General features: G+C 40.3%; 1 protein-coding gene across 9 annotated transcripts in view; it reads right to left on the bottom strand.

The window, feature by feature from the left end:
* The window catches only part of atp8a2 (ATPase phospholipid transporting 8A2), a 58,240-nt gene extending 37,040 nt beyond the window's left edge, over nt 1-21,200 (bottom strand). Inside the window, exons 1-20 of one of the 9 annotated variants that reach the window (XR_015775306.1) lie at nt 20,937-21,200; nt 17,684-17,791; nt 11,953-12,130; nt 8,095-8,194; nt 6,394-6,492; nt 6,227-6,272; nt 5,952-5,992; nt 4,611-4,684; nt 4,109-4,178; nt 3,641-3,768; nt 3,236-3,347; nt 2,674-2,842; nt 2,433-2,560; nt 1,893-1,970; nt 1,663-1,751; nt 1,333-1,377; nt 631-703; nt 327-515; nt 198-247; nt 32-101 (exon numbers count right to left, since the gene is read on the bottom strand). Coding sequence is in view for 8 of the 9 variants with exons in the window: in XM_088071700.1 (XP_087927826.1) it covers nt 32-101; nt 198-247; nt 327-515; nt 631-703; nt 1,333-1,377; nt 1,663-1,751; nt 1,893-1,970; nt 2,433-2,560; nt 2,674-2,842; nt 3,236-3,347; nt 3,641-3,768; nt 4,109-4,178; nt 4,611-4,684; nt 5,952-5,992; nt 6,227-6,272; nt 6,394-6,492; nt 8,095-8,194; nt 11,953-12,130; nt 17,684-17,791; nt 20,937-20,979 (1,890 nt within the window). In the remaining variant the exon portion in view is untranslated. Of the gene's footprint in view, nt 1-31; nt 102-197; nt 248-326; nt 516-630; nt 704-1,332; nt 1,378-1,662; nt 1,752-1,892; nt 1,971-2,432; nt 2,561-2,673; nt 2,843-3,235; nt 3,348-3,640; nt 3,769-4,108; nt 4,179-4,610; nt 4,685-5,951; nt 5,993-6,226; nt 6,273-6,393; nt 6,493-8,094; nt 8,195-11,952; nt 12,131-12,830; nt 13,034-16,773; nt 16,909-17,683; nt 17,792-20,936 lie in introns of those variants that run through there. The other 8 variants (XM_088071700.1, XM_088071701.1, XM_088071702.1 and 5 more) reach the window with 8 other exon arrangements.
* Between the last annotated feature and the right edge of the window lie 1,916 nt (nt 21,201-23,116).

Here is a 23,116-nt window from a genome sequence, read left to right as displayed (position 1 = left end):
CTGAAATACAGATGTAATGAGATAAACATACAGCTCCTTTGCAGTACAGCCGTAGTCGCCCGTGGGGGGTTCTGACCACCACAGACATGCGTTTGCGGTTACTGTGAAGGAAGCAGAGGGCTTAGTTTCAAAACACACAACAGTCTTATATTACAGAGTTATTTACTGAGTGAGAGGAACATTTATGGGAGTGTTACCTGGAAAACTCAAGCACATTCAGTAGCTCATAACTCATCTCCTTCCCTCTCTGAAACAAACAAAATGTCAGCTCACAGCTTTGCAAAAAGCAGCTGTTTATGCAGTAAAACACTCAGATACACACTCACAGCTTCAATTATGACTGAATGCGGGGTTCTTGCAGTGAAGACAAAGCCGAGCCCTTTGGCCCCTTTGACCAGTGCTCCTTCATCTGGCGAGGAGGCCTGGTAAATGATCTGGTTTTCCTCTCTCTCTGGGACCACCGTGTGGCACACTGCCATCATTGTCAAAAACTCACAGATCTGAGGTGATGTAGGCTGAACAGAGAAGACATTAACAACATCCTTTGGTCATTTTTTTAGCAGAAAAGCTTTGCTTAAAATTTTTTTTTAATTTAAAAATAAATATGAGAAAAGCTTTAGAGATACCTACATGGTTTTCAATGTTCTGGATGAGAGTTGGGTCGTCAAACTCTGTAGAGTTATTGCTGTTGGACGGCAGATTGCTGTGAGACAAAAAAATTACATTCATGTACATCTAACAGCGTAAACAAAAATACCAGCAGTGTGGCATGGAAAAAGTGGGGAAAGGGAAAATTTTAAAAAAGCAAACATAAAACAAATCATAAAATGGTTGGACCAGGGGATATCATTAGCAAACCCTGCCAGGAAAACTCTATTCTTCCCTATTTTTTAAAACCATTTCCCCCTGTGTCTTTCATTTGCATGCAGACTTGTAGACACACCATAAGATCCAACATTCGCTTTCTTTATTTATGTATTTATTGCTTGATTGTTTGCAATCCTGTCATGGCAACCAATGATTTAAGTTTGGTTCTGTCTTGTCTAGTCTAAACTGAAATGTCTTGTTTCACTCAATACAAATAAATACATACGTTTTTAAAATAGATTAATTAATTAAAACATCGCAGTAGTAATTCTAATATTGTACAGAAAAATTACAATTTTGGCATTCAAATAGCCTTACAGGCTAAACAGAAGTTCTTCTGTAAACTTTTTTTCAGATCACAGCACACATCATACATTAATTCCCCGAAACATGCAAAGTTTAAAATGGAAAAAAAGAATATCAAAAAGAGCAAGAATGATTAAAAGGTCAGACAAGGTCACTGACCTGAAGTCCTCCATTGACCGATCACAGTCAAGATCGGGGAAGTGACTGCAGTGATGAATGAGGTTGTATTGAAAGAGGAATCAATCATTTGATGAGTTGGTTATTTCATTTGATCAGGCATGCAAGAGTTCAATCAACTGAATTAATAAAAGGTCACTCTTTACTACAAGTTAGTGTGAGGCTTGAATTAGTTCAACTAATAGAGATTAACAGGTGACTCTGTGCTAAAAGTACATTTAGTGGCATTCTGAGCTCATTTTCTTTTAGTAGATGGCTCTTTTAAAGGCTTAGAGGAAAGAATGAATTTACAAGAAATAAGAGATGACTGACCCATATGTGATTCCCGCAATGGTACACTTCTTGAAGTGCATGACGTTACAGGTCAGAGTTCCTGTCTTGTCAGAAAAGAGATACTTAACCTGAAAAAGACAGACAGACGATCGGGAATTAAAGCACGTTTTAAGAGGCATGTACTGATTGAGTGTGTATATAATGGTAACTTTGGGCATTCCTACTTTCCATCCTAAAGTCACTGATTATGGGGAGGGGGAGGAACTGACCTGGCCCAGTTCCTCATTGAGGTTGGACGTTCGAGCCATGGCTGGTGTGTCTGTCTCTGAGTAGTACATCTCCACATCCTGAGGGGAAAACAAAACACAAGCATGGTGACCAGGAATATTTAACTACTTACAGTAAGTTAATCTGAAAACATGAATTACAAAACAAACAAAGACCACAGGATGTGAACAGAGCAGACAGATTTTGGATCAAACACAGAGGGGATTTTTAAAAATGTTGGAGTGTTGTCTGATCTCACACTCCACCCTGCTCTAATTTTGATCCGCTTACACCAGGAGTTCGAAGCATGCCTGACCCATAATGCATCTGTGTATTGCACAAACTATTCTCTCGCTGCCAAGAGCTCGGCAATGGGGTTTACAAAGTACTTTTAAAAAGAAACTGAGCGATTTGAGTGGAGCAGGGTGAAATCTGAGTTGAGTGTGGAGCGATATTGAGCCGAGGGAACAAACAGCTCCATGAGAGAGGAGTAGAAATTTTCACCGCTCCACTCGGCCAACATGCTCTGATATGAACCATACCCAGTTGATGAAGAGGGCCTGTGTGAACTTGACCACCTCCAGAGTGACCAGCAGGCTGATGGGGATCAGGTTGTTGTACAGGATGATGAACGTCAGCAGGTTATATGCAAAGTTAGTGGAGATGTCACCTGCACGAACACACAATATTCACTTATTTACTGACCTTTAAGTTGTATATCAATCCTAATTTATTACTGTTAGGAGAGTTAAATTACAGGTTGTGAAATGTGTGTATTCTCACCAGCCCTTGACAGGTACCAGCAGGCCTCTTCAGTGTGTTGTTTGTTCCAGATGGCTGCGCCCACAGAGCTGACCAGAGCCATGACCAGCAGGATGCCAAACAAGACGAGGATCTGCATGTTGGTCACCCGCTCCACATTAGAGCGCTTCAGTGGTGCCTTGGTGGAGTTCTGGCAGGACACGTTAATAAATACAACAAAAAGACACTCACATCAAGATGGTGCAGGATGAGGGTACAGTTTTTACTGAGTTACAATGGTTTCTCTGGGAAGAAGTCCACTTACAGCAGCCTTTAAACACCTTTGCTTCAATAATTAAATTTGTCATACACAATTACAAAGTAATTTTTGGCAGAAGAATGTGTCGGCAATTCAAACACTGGGACTTTAATGTGCTCCCAGTTATGAATGAGTCCCTCAGTTAAAAGCTGTAAATTATTCCTATGAGGTTCACTAAGAAGGAAGGATTCCAATTATTAAACATTATCAAATTAAACTTGATTTAAAGACAGGATTATTTCGTGCTTACACTTTGCTGAATTCAGACAGGACACATTGTCTTACCTGCATCAGTTTGGAGTCATGGCCAGTGTAGACAACAATACCCACAACCCACTGTGTGTTTCTGAGCTGAGCGCCACGCAGCAACACCTGGTCTGGACCCAGGGGAGCCGGACTGAGGAGAAAAAAGAGATAATCAGTTAAAAAAACAAAAAAATTACTTTGGATTACTATGGATATTTTCTGCTTTTACTTTTTAAGCCTTACTTTTTTTACTTTTGTGCTGGATAAGTCTATGAAATTATAAAGTCTCTGATGTGTGTATAGTTTTATTCTGATGTCTTGGCCAGGTCTGATTACTACTGACTTATATCTTTTAAAAAAATCAGCATATGCAATTGACAATACACTTTTTATCGTCAATTAATAACTGGTCATGAAAAAACTATGTCAGTGTGTGTGTCTCACTTCTGGTTCTCCAGACGCAGTGTGCCAGTGAAGTCATACAGGTGTCTGTTGGGACCTTCACACTCCAAACGACCAGATAATGCAATCAAATCCTCCAGGGTCTGAAAAGCAGCTGTGAGTGAAAGACCCTGTGGAATAATTCAACAAGACAAGTCAAGAAAAGCCTATTGAGGGAGAACTTTAACCAAACTGGATTATCTCAAAATGCATGAGAAAGAAAGAGAACAAGAACTACGTAAAACATGATCAGATCTTATGTGTGAACCACGTGGATACAAGCGTGAGGATTGTCAGACAGTAAGGCTTCACAGAGTGCTGAGAGCCAATGTTAACATTTTTCAACATCCTTATAATTTGGTAATTTGCATCCAAACTGTAACAAGTATTCAATGTTTCTAAAACAACACACACTCTCAGAGTCCATGCACTGACACATCTGACAAAGTAAGATTTGCTCCTGTGTCATACCTGTCTGATTTTCAGGTTGGTTTCTCCATCCAGGTTTGAGGTCTCAGTGTAACACATGGCCTGCGGTTCACTGTGGAGAGGAAGCATCAACATTTTTTGTTATCATAGTGCTTTATATAATCTATCCATCAATCAACAGGGAATCAGTTACTGACAATTTTGAAAATCAAATAATTGATTAAAGAAGTATCTTTTAAACAACTACTTCATTATAATTCAAACATGAATATTTGCTTCTTTTACATGATTTCATACTATTTTAAATTTAAACACTTTGGGGTTTTTCACTGCTTGACTGCAATTTGAATTCATCATTGCTTTTTATACAAAGAATGATTAATCAAAAGACTAGTTAACAGACTGGTTGATAATGGAAACTATCATTATTTGTTGGCCCTAAAAAGTAAAAGACACATTCATGTTAAAACCTCAAATGCACACTAATGTATTTGTATGCCCACAAACAAACACACGTGCAAATTCATACAAACTGGAGTCTGACCTGGAGGACACAATAACCATGTCAGCTGGAAGGTGCTGGCCATTGGTCACCTTCACTATGTCTCCTACTGCCACCTTGTGGGCAGGACATAGCCGTGCAACAGCGTGAGAGAAAAGAAAGGTGGGAGAAAGAAAGGAGGGGCGTTGAGGCAGGGGGTAAGAGGTGATAGGAGGGGTAGGGGTGGGGGGGCAGAGAGGGGAAACAAGAGGCAGGTTAATTAGTGACCAGTCGAGAGACAGCCAATAAAGAGAGAGGAAGACTTGAGATAAAGTGACAATGAGCACAATGGTGCAACGCTTTAACTCTTTTGGTTTGGCTGCAAGACCAGACACAAAGATTACAAGCATTACATGACAGAAGGAGCTGAGACAAAATAAGCCATTCAGTATTAGCCGTACAAAACTGTAGCTTATTTAAAATTAACTCCCAGAAACTGGAAACAGAATTTGCCTCTCAGGAAAAGGGAGCATTTCAGGGAAACTACTTGTGAGCACGTCTCTTTAACGTGAACATTATTGAATTAGTGGGGCAGCTGGAACAAATTCCTTCACCTTTTCTGACCCTGAATAACAAGGGGGCTGCATTCCTGCTCTACATCACATAACAATGACTCAAGTTTGATTTGATCTGACCTGCTGGAGCAAGACTGCACACAGCTGGACGCAGTTAATGAGTACATTTGAGATTTTTTTTTATGCATTTCTTGTTTAAGAGCACACAGTGAACTTCCTTTTTACTGTGACAACTAAGGGTTCATTTTGCTCAGGTGATTTTAAATATGACATTTGAGATTGCACAGGATGCTTTGCGTGAGTAGGTCACTGGCTCAGATAAACTGCAGACCAACAGAGGAAACCTCAGTATTCAACCAACAAGTTGTGTCTATGTGGAATATTGGATAAATCACTCACTAATTAAATTGTTATCTAGCCCTAAAGCATCAATACTATTCAGGACTCTTTTAACTGCCAGGGATACACAGCACAGACAGATCCTGACCAATCACAGATTGAGAGACTACATCCTGGCCACAAGAAGTGGAACTCCCAGAAACCAAAACAGGAGAAAAAAACTCACAACAGGTGATTCTGAGACAGAAATTTAGCTCCTCTGAGGCAAATGTAACCATTTGACAATGAAATAAGCTATGAAATTGCTGTGTTAATCCTCAGTTTTTAAAACTAGACCTGCAATAGGTCCAAGTTGAACAATACTCAAGTTTCTTATTAACTATGCATATAAATTGAAACATAAAACTGAGCCAGATAGAGAGAAAGCCAAAGCGCACAAGTGACAAAACAGAAAGAGCAACAAAGATGATGTCCGTGATGATAGTGATACCTGTTTCCAGATGATCGTCTGCCAGCCTCCGTTCCGCAGCACTGAGAGACAAGGACAACACAGCCATCAGTCAGCCTATAGAGCAGCACTCATACAGTATTCATAGCGACTAAACTTTTTGTCTGGGGCCTGCACTATAGTGAGTGACAGACAACAGCCATTCACTCAGCCATGAAAGGAAACAAAACCCACACAAATAGACACCAAGCACACTCGTGGAAAAGCGCACAGACAGTTGACGCACATAAGCGAGCACACACACACGCAGACGATACCTGTTGTCTTCTTCTTGTTCACTGTGTTGTCTGCTTTGTGTCTTTTCTGTAAAGACACAAATAAAGACACATTGGCTTTTAAGTTATGATGTCCCTCTCTCTTAAACTTAACATTTAAAAAGTAATAACTTCTGCCTGTATCATTGTGGTGTTGCTGTGTTACTCACGTAGTCCTCTATGATCTCTTTGATCCCGGCCACAGTGAGGATGAAGATGAGTGGGACCAGTGTGGTATAGCGGCCGGTCGGTGATACATCAGGGATTTGCTGATAAGAGTCAAGAGAGGCAGAACTCACAAATCATTGATGATTACCAAGTGTTGAGTACCGTAAAGCACACATGATGGATCACAACAGTCAGTTAATCTCTGATGCGTGGGTAAAGCCACACAAGCATACTGGAAGACTTTTCATGAGGCTCACACTGAGGAAACTGCTTGTTGTCTTACTTATTAACCAATCAGGCAGTGACTACAGACAGAATTACTGACCATCCTCTATGATCAAATTCCTTCTTAATTTTACTTTTTTTCAGTTTACAAGCAGTAAAAATGTAGGGGTGTAAATCATACACACAATTAGGGTTGAGTACCGAAGCCTGGTGCTACTATGATACCGGTTCCTTTTCAACTGGTACCTACCAGACAAAATCATGATGCAGATTTCGCAGCCTCATTTACTGACCCGCTCCGCTGCGGTCGGAGTAGACTTTCAAATTAAATGCATCAGCGTAGTGTGTGAATAGTAAGGGCTGTTTGTCAGTGAATAAATGCACTTTAAATTGTTAAGAGCTAAAGTGTTCAGTTCCCAGGCCAAATATGCCTTTTTGCAATAAAAAAAAAAACATTCTTTTACTTAATGAACAGTCATTTTTTGCTTTATTTTGAAAAAAGTATTGGTTTAGGCGGTGTTTAGGCACTGGTACTGTTTTAAAAGAATTATTTTGGCACTGGTCTCAGAAAAAACACAAACGATACCCAACCTTAAACACGATGCCATGTTTAAATGATTATCTGGACAAAGATATGGAATTTGCTGATATAACAAAATCTTCCATGATATGATTTCAATACGACTCTGTTCAGGGGCCTGTGATCCATATCAGATGACATCAGTCAGTGTGGTTATATGGGCATGAATAACCTGTTTATGACGCTCTAAGTTTCTTTCAGAGTACTCCAGCTAGCATATTCAGGTTTCTTATAAATAGGATATGATGTTGACATGCTCAGACAACACATAAAGGGAATACTATAAAAACCCAATCATAAAAGGGTTACTCATGTCCATGTAAACCCTTCAGTGAATATCCTTACTGTCTTCATCTTAACTGCTTTTAATGTCTGCTTGGGCAAAAATGGTGACACAAGAAGTGCCATGGGAATTTCAAAATAAAGACTAATCTTAAAGATGACAATATGTATCAATGTTTTCACTTTCCATGGGTGATATTGTTACACCTCTATCTAAAAGAAGCCATAGAGCTGCATATGTTGTTGGGAAAATGATGAGTAAAAACAACATGCAGTATTTAATTTTTAAAATGAGTAATTTGTCATATCTTATAAACATGTATTGAAATGTGACGTGAACTATTTGTGATATAACTATGATTCATATTTATTTTTTAAGTCTCCTTCTCTTGGCTTTTTGAGGAAATTTACCAAATCTTAACTTTAGCCATCTAGAAAACAACACTCAATAATCCATAACTCAGTATTTCAAAAATAGCTGGGCCCATGGGAATCCTGGAATACTTCAAAATAGACTTTTTAGGATGTATCATCTACAGCAGCTTGTGCGGGCCACAGAAGCAATCTGAAACCAAACAGCATACCGAGCCATTACAGTTTTGTGCGTGGGGGTTACCTGCATGAGTGCGATGAACAGGAAGAAGGCGTTGGCAGCCCGCCTGATCTGCTCATACAAGAACCGGGGCAGAAAGGTGAGAACCCCGTACTTGGTGGTACTGCAGGAGCAAACAAGGATAAAGGAGACTTTATACTTTGTTTACAGTCAGATAGATGGAGGCAGAGCCAGGTAGTGCATTAGCAAAAGTAGGAATTCATGCATAAATTGTGTGCTAACGATTTTTTCACCTGACACGCTCAAACAGCATTACCTTAACGGCTGGGTTTTAATATTGCAGGACTTGAAAATCTATAAGAAACACTCAATGGTGCTCAGTGAGGGCAAACAGAGCCATTATGGGGTGCACACACATCAGACGTATAAATAGACCAATACTTAAAATCTAGCGATCTAAATTTAGAACCCGAACCCCATAAAATAGGTGCAAGAAACCTTGGCAACCTCAACTTGTCTGTCAATCAACTGTATTGATTAGACAGCTGTAATGATTAGCCTTGTATAACCAGGAGCTACGGTAAGAGCTTTTAGAGAGGTTAAAAATACAAAAAGTCAACCTTCAAGTCAAGGCCTGCCTTGTTTTTTTCATGCATGGCCTGAGTGAAAAATAAGAGCTTCTGCAAAAGCATTTGTTTAATGGATGTGGTACGTTTGTGTTTATGTGCAGGAGTGCATCAAGTGCAAGCACTGAATGGGAAAACACACACCCCTCCATCACAGTTCAGAATCTCCAAGGAGATGAACTCTTAACCGCTTTTTCCGTCTGCCTCATTCACACAGAGACAAAACTACAAAGAGCAGGACATTACACACAGAGCAGAGTAGCAACAGCTGTTTGTCTGTCGCACACACACGCTCGGTGTCCTGACCCTGATGCTCTGGATACCTCAGTTGGTGATACTACACCTATGATTGAGCAGATAAAGCTGCTTTAATCCAATCAAAGACAAGTGATATCTATCTTCTCTCTCACACACACACACCAATCGGACCAGGGCTAAAGAAAAAAAGAAGAAGCAAAAACCTGTCTTATTTTTCATACTATGGATGTCCAACATGCTGGTGGTGTTAACAGCTGTTAGCTGCAGGGTGATGCTCTCCTGCTGCTGGGTTGCTTTGTCGTGTTTTTTATTTAAAGTAAAAAAAAAACTCATACTCTATAGGACAAAAGAAAACACTGAGCTGAAGTCAAAGACGAGTCATTGCTCTGGGTTTAAGAATGCAAGCAGGTAGATTTGTTGGAAATATATATAATAAAAAGTCTTTTTAAAATAGTTGTTTTGCGGCAAGTTTGATTTAATTTGAAGTATCGACAAAATGGAGCATATGTTACCCAGTTAAATATTATTGACAGACAATTATCAATCTATTTTCCAAAGAATAATCGAGCAGCTTACTTCGCTGCAATGGTGCACAGGAGAGCAGCACTAATGCTCAGTATATACAAACACACTGGCATACAATGAAATATGGAAGAGGAGGATCAAGGGAATGGAGAGGAGGTGAGTTGAGTACACAGATAAAAGCTACAAGGCTTTAATCTAAGAAAAATCAATATGGCTATTGAACCTTTCAAACATAAACTAAAGAGTTACAGGAACATGGGGACATCAGAGGGCGCCCCTCTGGAGCCAGAGTGCTCTTGACTCTCCAATCAGCATGCAGCTAGGGGCAGTACACCACATGTGATCCAATCAGATGAGCCAGGGAGCGTTTGCCTTAATCTTATTCGTAGACCTGAAATAGGCCCTTTTAAAAGTAAAATTAAATCTCCTGACCGTAACGGCAGACCACTGAATGTCAGCTGAATAACGACAAGCCTTCAACTCATAGAACATGAGCCCTCTGCTCCTGATGGCGCCAGGCGCAGTTAGTACATACAAATAGGAATAACAAAAGGTGAAGACAAGCTACAAATTACATTGCTGTCTGTATAAATCAAACTCCAATATTTTGCCTGACTGCAACTTAGTATTTATGACCACAACTGAGCCCATAATATATGCAAATGACAGCTGGGATGATGCTTATAAAAGGGACTTCTCCGCTGCAGTACGAAACATTTGGCCCTGCTCATCACCCTGCCTACGACAGATAACTCAGCAATAAATTCAATCAGATTTTCACTGTTGAACCATGGAGGGCAACCAAGACACATCAGCACCATATGTGAAATATTATCAAGCTTAGTCCAACATTTGTAGAAATCAGACACACCTAGGGCGCTTCCTGAAAATTATGCAAAACACATGTAAGTGTAGTTACTTTACTTTCACTGGCAGCCTTCAATATTCATAAGGACATATTGATAAAGCAATGCGGTCAGGGTAAGTTGTTTAGCCAAGCACTTTCCCACTGAGAATCTCAAGTGGACTTCAGGACTTCAGATGACATTAGTCTCACCCGTCGGGGGCCGCTGCAGAGTTGCAACTTAATAGGTGAGTTATTAAGTAGCCTTATCAATAGAGTTTCAACTGTAAAATTGTAGTAATTGTCAAACTAAAACAGTTTTTTTTTACAGTTTCTGTGATTTAAGGCAAAACTAAATGAAGGGGAAATTTTAAGAGAGAAAAAAAGCAAATTTTCAGTGGTCCAAAGTCTACATGTCGCACATGGCATGCTGGGAGTTAAAACATACAAACAGGCTGTCCTTCAACCTGAAAACATGAGAGTACAGCCCCTCTGGTTAAATATCCACAATGCTGGATTCCCACTGAGCAAATCAACATTGAAAAGACGTTTAATAAATGTCTATTACACATCTATTTGTCTTTAGGCTTTTAGATTTATTTGTATTTGGACGTTTATTTTCAATTATTCAAGGTTAAAAAGTGAAGGTTCAGTGGACATCTAGTCTCAGCCTAGATGAAAGAGTAAACTGAATCTGTGTATATGACAGAAAATAAACATCCATAATGAAAACACATAAGTATACAGTGCTTTTGTTAATTATTCACGGGTTTTTATGGGGTTTTTTTTATATATATTCAATGATTATTTTAAAATATGATCTGAAAATTGGGCTCTTTGTACCCTGGTCTATAAGGGGGCTAAAGCTTGGAAATTATGTTTAAATAAATAAATCTATTGCTCAGTGGGATGTCCCTTAGCAAGACGGGATTCCTACATGCTGGCCCTGCACTCTGACCTCAGACAAGCAAACAAACTTGTAATTAAGTAAGTAGAATCAAGATGAGCTTAACATCCTCTGATTAAACATAAAATAAACAAAAAGTATCAATTAAGATGACCAGGGGTTGCATAAGTGCGGTGACATGTTGGCTATACTGTGCTATGGTTTAAGTACTGTGCACAAGTCTTAGGACACCCTAAACTTTGTAATTTTAGCAAGTTTAAACTGATCATACATATTTATTTCCCACTAGTCTCTACTAAAATAAAACTAGAACACACAGGAAAAATGTATACAGTATCAAAAACACAAGTATTTCAGAATAAAACAACTTGAACAGACTAAAGTTGCAAGTACTCCACTCCACTTTGCATGTCTCGAGCTCTCTTGGGCAGACAATATGAGATTTAAAGTAATGATCCTCTGGTGTATTTATGCAAGGTTGCATTCAAGACATGTCCAAAGCTCAATAATAATTGTTTGATCCACTGTTTATGGTTTTAATGCATTGAACATGTTCTCTATATTCTTTGTTTGTAAGAGACTGCGAAATAAATATATACATCCTCGTAACAACTTACCAAAACAGCAAATCTAGGGTGGGCTAAGACTTTTTCACAGTACTGTAACTTTCAGTGCACACAATAAAAAACATGCATAGAAGCTACACAGCATGCATCTCTTTACAAAACGTGCAGTCGGTGAAAGTCCAAAGTGACACCCACCTGACATGGTTGTCGCAGAACTTGGTGTTCTGTGGCCGGTTGAGCAGCACCGTCCGCGCGGTGGCGTCTACGGGATCCGCCTGGGAAGTGGTCCCGGACATCTCATCATCTGCCTTGCGGTAACCGCCGGACGAGCAAGCAGGTCCTGCACCGTTGGATTGATGGGAGAGAGGCGAGGCTGAGTGAGTGCGAGGGAGAGACAGTGAGACAGAGATAGATAGAGAGGGAGGGAGGGAGAGAGAGACAGAGACATGGACGGGAGACGTGGTTTACGGTTCAAAAGCGAAGGCGACCCATTAGTACTAGAGGCTACTGTATGCTGATGTATGCTGAAGCCGGCGGGGTCAATTCAATGACGTTTCCCGTTATAAACACCACCCCTTGTCTTTCAGTATTATTATGCAGGTACCGTCAATGCACACACGCGCGTTTCGCGACGCCCACGGGACCCCCCGCGTATAATGGATGTGCTGAGGGATGCACAATGGCGAACAAACACACCGAGTTTGTCTGTTTTATCAGCACGTCAACTTGTTCATATGTAACACAGGGAAGACCCGGCGCACATCGCAGCTAACATTTAACTACAGGCGCAACTGATGCCGTAAAAAAAGTGACACAAGAGGATGCAACACGCTTCTTCTGCTTCTGCAGACTCCCTGCCTCCCGCCCGCCTGGCTTTGTCATCTCCAACCATTTTAAAGCGTCGTGATCTCCGCTCATTCACCCCCGCATGAGCTCCAGGAGCGGGGCATTTTTCATCCTTGAGTGCGCCTAATGACGGGAATATAGTCCTGCAAGGACATTGTGGGGAAGTGAAAGCAATGCAAACAGGTCTGGACGCTACAGTTTACTCAGCTGGTACAACAACGGCGAACCTGGGCGAGGACAGATGCAGCAGCACGCCCGTGCCTCCTCTCTCCTCCTTCGGCCTTGCACAAGAGGAAGCTCCCGGCCCTGGGAAATAATACTGGCCCACCGAGCTACGCAGCCGTGTCATCTGGCCACCTGCCGCCTCGGGAAGCCTTGTTATTCGGGCGCGATTTGAGCAATGTCCTCCAATTTGATGCTGAGCGGCTCACTACAGCCAGTGCAGACAACAAGGGGAAGCCATATGGAGCTCCTTCAGTGCTGCGGAGGGGCAAAGCCGGGGCTCCGCTTTTAAAGGGCCAGAAGCCTGATATCGCCTTAAGGTCTTGTGGTCAGCCATATGGGTCAAATGACATCCCTGAGGCAAGAGCCATCCATCAGGAGATCACTTCATACTCCACCGTGATGCCTGTGCAACAGCAGGGTGTACTCACTACAGGTTTCTGCTCTTTCTCATTAGTTTGCATCGATGCAGATAGTTAATGTGACATACTGCATCTCAAGTTATGAGATAGAATAAGAATATTATCTATAATGCATTTATCTGGAAAGCCACTAACAAAATTCCAAATTCAAATTCATTTTATGGATGTCCCGATCAAGTTTTTTATTGCCCCAATCCTAATCAGTCACTTGATTTCGAGTATCTGCCGATACCCCGATTCGATACTTGTATTTACCTGAATAATATAGCTGCACAGTGCACACTTAAAGTTTAGTAGCTTTGGGATGCAATCCAAGAAAAAATATCTGCATCCAAACAGTTCCTTAAGGGTTTTTATTCATCTTTACAAAATTCCAAAGTGAACAAACTAAAAATATTTCCATTATGGCTCTTATCACAATTCCAATTAGTGCAGCATTTGTTTGTTTGTTTTTTTAAATAAAATAATAAAGTTAACAAACTATAATTTATTCAGAAATTGCTCTCAAATCTACTCTTTGTACCATTGTAATACATGTACAGAACACTACAAATGAGTAATAAAATCACAATTACACTTCAAAGTACTGTTATAAATCCACATAAACATTCCCAGTCTTAACATATAAAAATCTGTCACAATTCCGCTTTTTATAGCATTATAGTGAAACAAATTCACTAAAAATGAATGACAAAAATTTAAATTCCACATAAAGCGGTGTATTTGCTTAAGTTGAACATGAAAAATTGTTTGTACTTATTGGTATAGCAGCATTACAATAAAACTTGAATATCTGCTGCAAGTCATGCTCTCTTTACGTCACCTGTGTGATGGCCGACGTACACAAAGGATCGAGCGGGCCGTGTGCTCAGAATAATCGATTCCGATCAATTAAAAAAATTATTGGGCCTAAAACCAGTCCTTCCGATACAATCAGGACATCTCTAGTCATTATTTTGATAATACTATTCCTGCAAACCCTTGAAGAGTGCTTGTTGTGCTCAATTGTTAATATATTTTGAGCTGTATTATGGTATTATTTGTGTGAGATAGTCTATCTTTTCTTGCGATCTGTGCATTGTGTGCCTGCCTGTGAGTGAGGCTGTAAGTTAAAACAACGGCCTAATTGCATAAATAATTTAGAATTGAATAAACACTGCAGGGTTTAGCAGATTGAATTTCCACAGTCCCGAAACTCTATTTCTGCAGCACTGTAATCCTACAATAGACGGGTCATTCATTCCCCTCATCAATAACCAAAATATCATTATATTCCACTCAAGCCTGTTATTCTAAAGCAGGCGAGGAATTGTAAAACGACCCAGACAAAAGCCAGCCAGGCTTATTTACCTGATGTGCTATCATCACTATTGACACATCAGACTTCCACTTTTCCATTAAAAGAGAGTTGTGCATATTTACAGAAAACGGCTGCAATAATTGCATCTTTTTCTAGTGCAACTTGAACGGTCATATCAAATCTTATTTAAAGTGGAGAGATTGCTTTGTTTGTGCGTTCGTGGTAAGCTTTCAGCTTTTTATTGTAATATATTTCACATTCTATCACTGCAAAAGAAACCTGCTTGAGATTGTAAGAGGTTAAACAACTTGAAAAACTACAACCTCACTATAGTGCTGTACCACACCAGCCCACAAAGTGCCTGCACGAGGCAGAGAGCAAGGGTCAAAGTCTATCCAAGCAAAATGATAATAAGCTGCCTATCCCTCGTCTCTATATCTCTGACTGGGCTATTACCTCTCGACCTATCAGAGCAGTAAATCACAACCACAGCTCAGCACTCCACACTGTGAATGGCACAGGGGTCAATCAAGATAGCAAGTGATTGCAAGGAAATTATTAAGGATGATACGACGTTAAAAGATAGTGAAGGGCGATGCACATGGTTACCTGTAATGTCATTTTTTACTTCTTTTTCACAATGCAATTCTCTTTTCCTTTTTTCCTGTCCTCCTCATGAATTTTTCTATACTTTGTTGCATGTTTCTGTTTGGCCCCCCTACCTCCACTTTTTAACCCTTCTACCTTTCAAAGTAGATCAATAATGGCTTTCTCAGCAGCCCAACTCAGCTCTGATCTGATTCATTTCTAAAGAGATCAATGCCTCTGTTACTCATCTCAGATGGAGTAGAGGCGCAGTCACCTCCGTAACTTATTACTGATGCACCAGTGATGAGTCAGCAACAAACCCCAGCAGAGCACAGCCAGGTCAATTACACATGAAGCACCCAGGCTGGCCGGACAGGTAGCATAGGTCTGATAACCTGCAGCCAGAGCAGGTAAGACTAGACTGATACGCCCTCAATAAACACTCTGATCTCATACCCTGCTAGCAAGATGCTACCAGCTACCCATTTGGTTAGTAAAGTTTAACAAGACATACCCCCTTTCTTAAAAACAATCATATGCATTAATTAGCCAAATCTTTGTCCATTATATACAGAAGTTTAATGGCCCTTTTACTGTCTCTCTAATGTGAATATGTGTGTCATTAGAAGCCTATCAAATCAAAAACATTAAACACAGTGGGCAGATACCGGTTCCGGAAAGCAGAACAATGACAATGCAGTCTGAAACTGCAGGCGATTAAATCCCTCATGTGTGTCATTCGAAGAAAATGTCACTCATTACACGCTTCATAATATCTTAATATGGAGTATTAACTTTTGGGCTGAGCCCAAGCTGCCCTGGCCTGGAGCCAAAGTTTCACTGTTAAAAAGCAGGCTACTAAATAATGGATAGGGACAGGCTGCATAATTCATCCACATTTTCCAGTATGGCAGAGCATATTTCACCAGACTCTCTGCCTTGGTGTAATGCCCCAGTCTACACTCAAGAAATGGCTCACATATCGGCCACTATCGCGGTGTCTCTCTCGGCGGCTGTGTCAATTAACGTGACTGCCTGAATTGTGTTTTAAAAGGCACAAATATAGCTTCTGGAGATGCTTACATGCTGAATTCAATCATGTCTAATAGAGATGCACTTCACATTTTCCAAACACCCAGCCCAGGGCGGAAATGAGCCAGAAAGAAATTGCTACTAATCATAACAGCAGTTACAGTGGAATCGCTACAATTATCCCCAGCTGTCGGAGCACTCCAACTCCCACAAGCATCTCTGAGGACAGATAGTCTGGCTGTTTACACATTTTTAATCATCTGAAAAACTGTCAAAACATTTTAAATGCAATTGTGCTAAGGCAGCTGAATGTGCATAGCGAATCAGAATGTATTGCATATACTGTGAATATTTTCATCTCAACACGTTTTGTTTTCCTCACCCAGCAACATGGCTGCAAAGTCTTTGGAGTCACTGCCCCGTAACAGTAAGGTCTTAGGTTTGACTCCTCTAACAGCCACAGGACCTGTCAAAGTGCTCTTGAGCTGAACACTGAACCACAACCACTACTACCAATAACTGAATGACTTAAAAAAAACATGAAACATCTTCCCCACATGCTTCCATCTAGTCGAAAATCATGCTGTGAGGTCAGAAAAGCATTACCAACAGAGTGTCGTCTGCCTGAGAGAACCCTACGTCCCATGGCTGTCCTGGTCTCCAGACCTGCAGGCCCTATTTACAGGTCCTGGTTGACCTGGCCTCAAGCATTCCCAGAGGGTCCATTTGTCACCGTAACAGAGTAGGAAGTACGACAAGAAAGCCTCTTACGAGCCAAGTGAACGAGCATGATAATCCCCTCTGTGTCTGCTCTGCAACTTCACCTGCTGCTAATCCATATCCTGGTAATCCTACAGGTGAGACTGCAGCACGCACACAAATACACATTACACTAATGTATGCATATGCACATATACATACACACTCATTGACACTGTTTTATGGGCACACTCTCTCAAACACACAGGTGAACAAACATCATTTAAAGCCAGAGAGCATGCAAGGCCCCAACATGCAGGTACTCCCCTGCCCCCTTCTCTAAGATTTAAGACACTTATGTGTCATACACACATGCAACAGTGTTCATGTACATGCTCTATTCAGGCATGCCATGTCAACACATGCATGTGTTATATTCTACAGCATGCAAATGTGTTTGTATTGAAGGTTTTCCCCAAAGACCCCAGTGCATATTGATCTGCCTTCATCAACATGGTCTGACATGAGTGGCCACCCAATTAACTTCAAGCACATGCAGTGAAAGGTTTAATTCCTGTTCAGCATTCATCACTCCAGGCCCCAAGGAGCTACAGGTTATTCAGGGTCCACAGCAGTCATATAATGTCTTAACCTTTTCAGACAAGAACCAGAGACACTCTGTAGGTAACTAGACATTGTAGCTCTTGAGGGCCGGGGGTTCGGAGACACCTGCTCCGAGCTGTTGCGCATGGCCACATGCACCTTGGGACTCCGGACACAAACGGGGCGTCATCCAGTCTAATTCGAGCAAACTCACTTTTGTCAAACCTGTCTGTGAGGCGGGCACGCATGGTAGCGCCGGTGCCCTCGCCTGGGTCCTGCAGTTCAGAAGCCTCCTGCCTAATGGTGGTCAACACTAACTGCTCTGTGGGTGCCAGAGAGGCCGCGGCAGGAGAAAACAACACACACAAGACAACAAATCAATATACACATACCGCACACAACACATCTATGGGTCAATAACTGAACTGTAAATGTGTTTGCATGGGCCAGACACTGGAAGCGTTAACAATCAGATGAGATCCATGCCTGAATATGAAGGATGTAGACCTGAAGAGTTATACAAAGTAATGTATTTTCTAAATCCTTGTAGCTTGCACAGGAGTGCCCCCCTGTGTCCAACTCATGTAAATGCATCATTGGTGCAATTTATTAGACCTCCCACTATCTCTCAAATGGCATCTTCAGTAGCTTTGCAGCCATGACAACCCCTCATTATCTTTCCAAAACAGATGCATTGTTGACAGTTGGCTGAGCTGCATGACTCGCATAAACTAGACACATCAACACAGAGACAAGATAGGCCCCTACATTGTACAAATGCTGTGGGTTGTCAAAGACAACCTGCAAAACTGTAAGACATCTTTGTTACAGTTTGTTTAGCTTCATATTGTGACATGATGCTTAATGAATGTTCTGTAAAGTATAATATGCTTTCCCAACAAATGTGAGAAGTGCTTTAAGTAAGTACTTATATGTAAAAGGTGCTGTTACAGACATGACAAAATACTAAAATTGTTGGTCAGATTTTATAATGCCCACAATTCATAATGCAAGCAAATATGATTACTCTGTGTGAATGTGTTTGCAAGTGTGTGAGTAAATGTGACAGATTGGTAACCGCAGACGTCATCACCAGGGATATGGCAGCTCGCTAATTGGAGCAAAGAATCAAGAGGTCAGGCTCCAAGAGATTACAGTAAAGGCAGCATTGCGAATCCAGGAGGGAACACATGTACATAATGACTGACACTCATACTGGAGTGCCATCCTAATGTGCCTTAAATATGGCCGTGTTAAACACTTGTACAATTTTAGGACCCCAGAAACCAAAAAAAATGCCCACTATAGATACTGAAAGTCTCACATGAATTTCTCTGACACAAACAGGAATAAAACACAAGGAGAAAAGGCTCTGCCACATAGCTAGGTCAATATCTGATGTAAAACAAACAACTGTCAACAGCGGTGTGACTCATTTGTAAGGCCATCTGATGTGCTATAAAACAAAAAATATAAAAATATGATAGCTAGACTTGTGCTTTTTTGTCACAGTGCTGTCAAAAACATACACTTCTACCTTTTGAAACTGGTGCTGAACCCTTTAACCTTTGACCTGCCCTGTGGTAAAAATGTGCTGCCCCAGTGTCAAAAGGTGGAGTATTCTTTTAACATTAAAAAAATATCTGGGAAACTCTGGCCTGAAGACAGTGTGGCCCAGTTGGCGCTCATCTCTGCTCCAAATTTGCCCTGCTTACTATTTCTGGAAGCTGCATGAGGCATGCAGCCCCACACACACACACACACACACACACACACACACACACACACACACACACACACACACACACACACACACACACACACACACACACACACACACACAACAGCGAAGCAGCCCGACAATATGTGCCAGTCACTATTATAAGCCACTGGATGAGCCAAACACATGCTCCTATCTTCCAGGACAATCCAATCCGATGTCAGTTTGCCATGTGTGAAGTCATCCGAGGCAGCTTTGTGTCCCCTCCCTCCGACTCCTACTCTGAGGAGAATGAAGCGTTTTCTCCCAAAAAGTGAGACTATAGCCCTCACTATACAGTTTTTCCCGGGGGATATATTTAAGATCACTTTCCTTGCGCGGCTCTCAGATTACTGTGACAAGTATTTAAACTTTTGAACACAAAGGCAAATTAGTGCAATTTCTTTCAAAAAAGAGGGGAAAAGGCAACAGGTAACTTAATAAGATTTTTTTCTCACAAATGAAAGGAAATTAGTAGATATATAAAATTATTTTTAAAAAGCTAGGGAAAATGTCTAGGGAAAAAAGAAAAAAGGTAAGGAAAAACTATAATAATCGTATTTACATATATACAATTGTTTTACATTATTCTTAGACATTTTAAGGACTTTTTCCAGGTAATTTCTGTTTGTCTTCCGTTTTTCTTTTGTTTTATTAATACAAAGTTTCAGGTCATTTTCTTTTACTCTTTGCGAATTTCTTGCTAATTTTGGGGTCATTTTTTCTCTTGTTGCTCATTGCTTTCTTCCCATGTTTCTGAAAGACATCATGCCAATTTTGCTCAGGTTTCAAAGGGTTATAGTAACCGTCTTGGTTCATAGAGCACCTAGCAGAGACAATCTCTCTGTGCAACACACTGAACCATCTCTTCCCCAACACATGAGTGTGTAAAATGTTGTGATGTAAAACAGGCTCTGGATGTGGATGACCGTCGGGTCAGGTGAGATTCACTTCCGGGCGGGCTGACAGTAAGGACCTCTCTTTAGACGGTCACGTGGATTTTAAGTCAGCGAGGTAATAGGCTGTTCTTGGACTGATCTATAGGATCTTAGCTTTGACGTTTGAAATGCAAAATAACTTTTTACTTCTTATAATTACTTAGATATGAAATTATTTAGGCGAGCAATCCCATACGAGAATATCCCATATGATACGATTCAGGAGGTCTAGATACAAAAGGCTGTTGCAACAATATTATATAATACCAAAATGATATCATAGGAAATGGAGTACATCCCAATGAGAGTGATAAGGTCATACAACAGACTCACATTCACTCTACCAAGAACAAATATATAGTTATATTTTTGTGATGTTAAAGCACAACACAGATCCCTCCACTTGTTTATATAAACCAGTATAACCGGCAGACGGTGGTTCCTGAAGGAGGCACCTGCAGTCTGCTTGCCCTTGCATCCCCAACCGGTGCCAAAAAAAATGAGCGAGACTGGAGGATAAACACCGGTACAGCAAGTCACCCCACATGCATGCCGCAGTCCCGGGCAACACCGATCCCCGTTATTATGCCAAGCACATCTCAGATAGGCCTACGCACGATTAAATACAGGCCGCTTTACCCTCTATAATAACAGGCCTGTTACGATATTAACACGATCTTACAGTGACAGATCACGAATCAAGCGGCGGGCGCAACCTTGGCCGAGCAAATAATAAATAATGTGTTTGTTGTTTTTTTTCCTTAGCTTACCTCCCTCGCTGTGTATCTTCTTGGCTCTCCGGTTGAAATACATCTTGCTGGTGGTGAACGAGTGTCGGTGAGGCTGGGACGAGGAGGCCGGAGCGGTGGCATGCTCATGGCTCACCGACAGAGCAGGGGAAAGCTGCTCCGGGCCCAAGCTGCGGCTGTTGCTGCTGCTGCTCGGGGATCATTATTTCACGGGTAGACCGCGGAGATAATGTTGTGGACGGTAGTTTGAGCCAGCGTCGAGTCACACAGGAGAAAGTATGTGCAACTTCCGGTCACTGCTTTCAAAATAAAGTACGTTAAAATAAACACTCAACGGGAACGTTATTTATCTTCAGTGTAATACATTTAAAGTGCAATTTTCATGTAACAGTACAATTGCAGATAGGATAAAATTCAGCCACATTTACTAAATAAAGCTTATAGGCTGCTTAAACAAATAATTTGCTACAATATAATACACATACTGCATATATTCTTATTGTCCTTACTTAAAAACAGTACATATTGTGTTGTACATTGCTGCATCGTACACACATGTTCTATTTGTAACTTACACACTAGTTTTACAGTTTGTGTCATAGCATAAGGAACGTAGTTTATATTTTTAGACACTTAACACATATTTATAATTTTAAATATTTACATTCTGGTGCTAATTGTTTTTTATTATTACCATATTTATATTTTGTATGTTTACATACTCTGTGCTAGTACCTATATCTACTTTCTATAATTCTCTATGCATCAGGTTGACTGCAACCAACCTTGATTTCCCCTGGGGATCAATTAAGTATTTCTGATGCTGATTTTCTGGTAAAATATAGTGCCACCTTTTACCTCTCTAAAAAAAAAAAAATTTAAATCACAACCCCAAAAGCTCAACAGGTGCAACAATTTACTATACACCTGAAAAAATACACAACCATCTGCACTTCCTTTGTACAACTAAGTTGTCTGTACAGATTGGCTTTTTCTTTAAAATGCCCACATTTCTTTTTTGCAACTAAATCATATTTATATTTTTGTATCACAGATCAAGGTGCATCATCTTATAATCATCATGCATCTATCTATCTATCTATCTATCTATCTATCTACTAGCCATTTTAATACACTACTGTTTTAGCTGTTAGTTAAACAAATCTAGAGCCGAAATGACTTATTAATCAGTTAGACAAATAACACAAAAACAATCAGCAACTATTCAATGTAGTTATTTCTTTCAATCACTTGTCAGTTAAGATGCCAGAAATGTATTTGTTCCAGCTATTAATTGTGGGGTTTTGTTGCTTCTTTTTTTATATATATACAACTGCAAATTAAATATATTTTGGGTTTTAGGAAGTTGTGGAACAACTTAGGAAGAGGACATTTTGTAGTTAAACTACTTATTTAACATTCATTCAATTTGGGGTTTTATAATACAAATTATTGATCGATCAATTGAGCATATAAGTAGCATATTGGATGATAATTAAAGTACTTACTAGTTTGAATCCTGCGCTAAACAACAATTAAACGGTATAAATTGAATACTCTTATCAGAACTGATCTGCAAACCTTTATTTTGAAGGACAAATGTCAGACTTCCGTTCCTGTCCTGTGCGGCTTTCTGAGCCACGGAGCCGCGCATCGTATGATGAGATGCGTGCGCGCATTGTCCTCTAGGTGTAAAGTAGCCTATGAGATTGACCTGTAATGGATATTTTTGTAAGTTGTTTTTTTTTTTCAATTTATAAAAATAAATAAATAAAAACGCTAGTTCAAAATGATGAAATGTTTTTGTACTACGGTAGTATGAAATATGGTCATTTGCTTTAGAGAAGAAAACAGATATTACGTTTATATTACTCTTGCTTTGAAGGGGATAAAAGTAAACGGAAAAATGTAGTTTAACAGTAGCACCAGGAGAGAAGAGTCACAAGTCATCCAATTGACTTTATAATAAACAGTAACACATTGGTCGAGAAAGTAACTATGTCCTTTACTTTAAAAGTATTGATACCGTACTGTAAAAACACTCTGTTAATGATAACAATCCTACACTGAAAATGTTACTTGAGTAAAACTATGCAAGAACCGTCATAGAAATGTATTCAAGTGTTAAAAGTACTCAATGCAGAAAAAAACACCCAATGTAATATGTAAAAAATATTAAAATTACTGGAGAGAAAAGCAGT

Source organism: Plectropomus leopardus, chromosome 21 (assembly GCF_026936395.1).
Source record: "Plectropomus leopardus strain MGB_pleo_1.0 chromosome 21, ASM2693639v1, whole genome shotgun sequence".
Lineage (NCBI taxonomy): Eukaryota > Metazoa > Chordata > Actinopteri > Perciformes > Serranidae > Plectropomus > Plectropomus leopardus.
The sequence above is the reverse complement of the archived record's forward strand: the minus strand, read 5'-3'. Positions and strand labels throughout refer to the sequence as shown.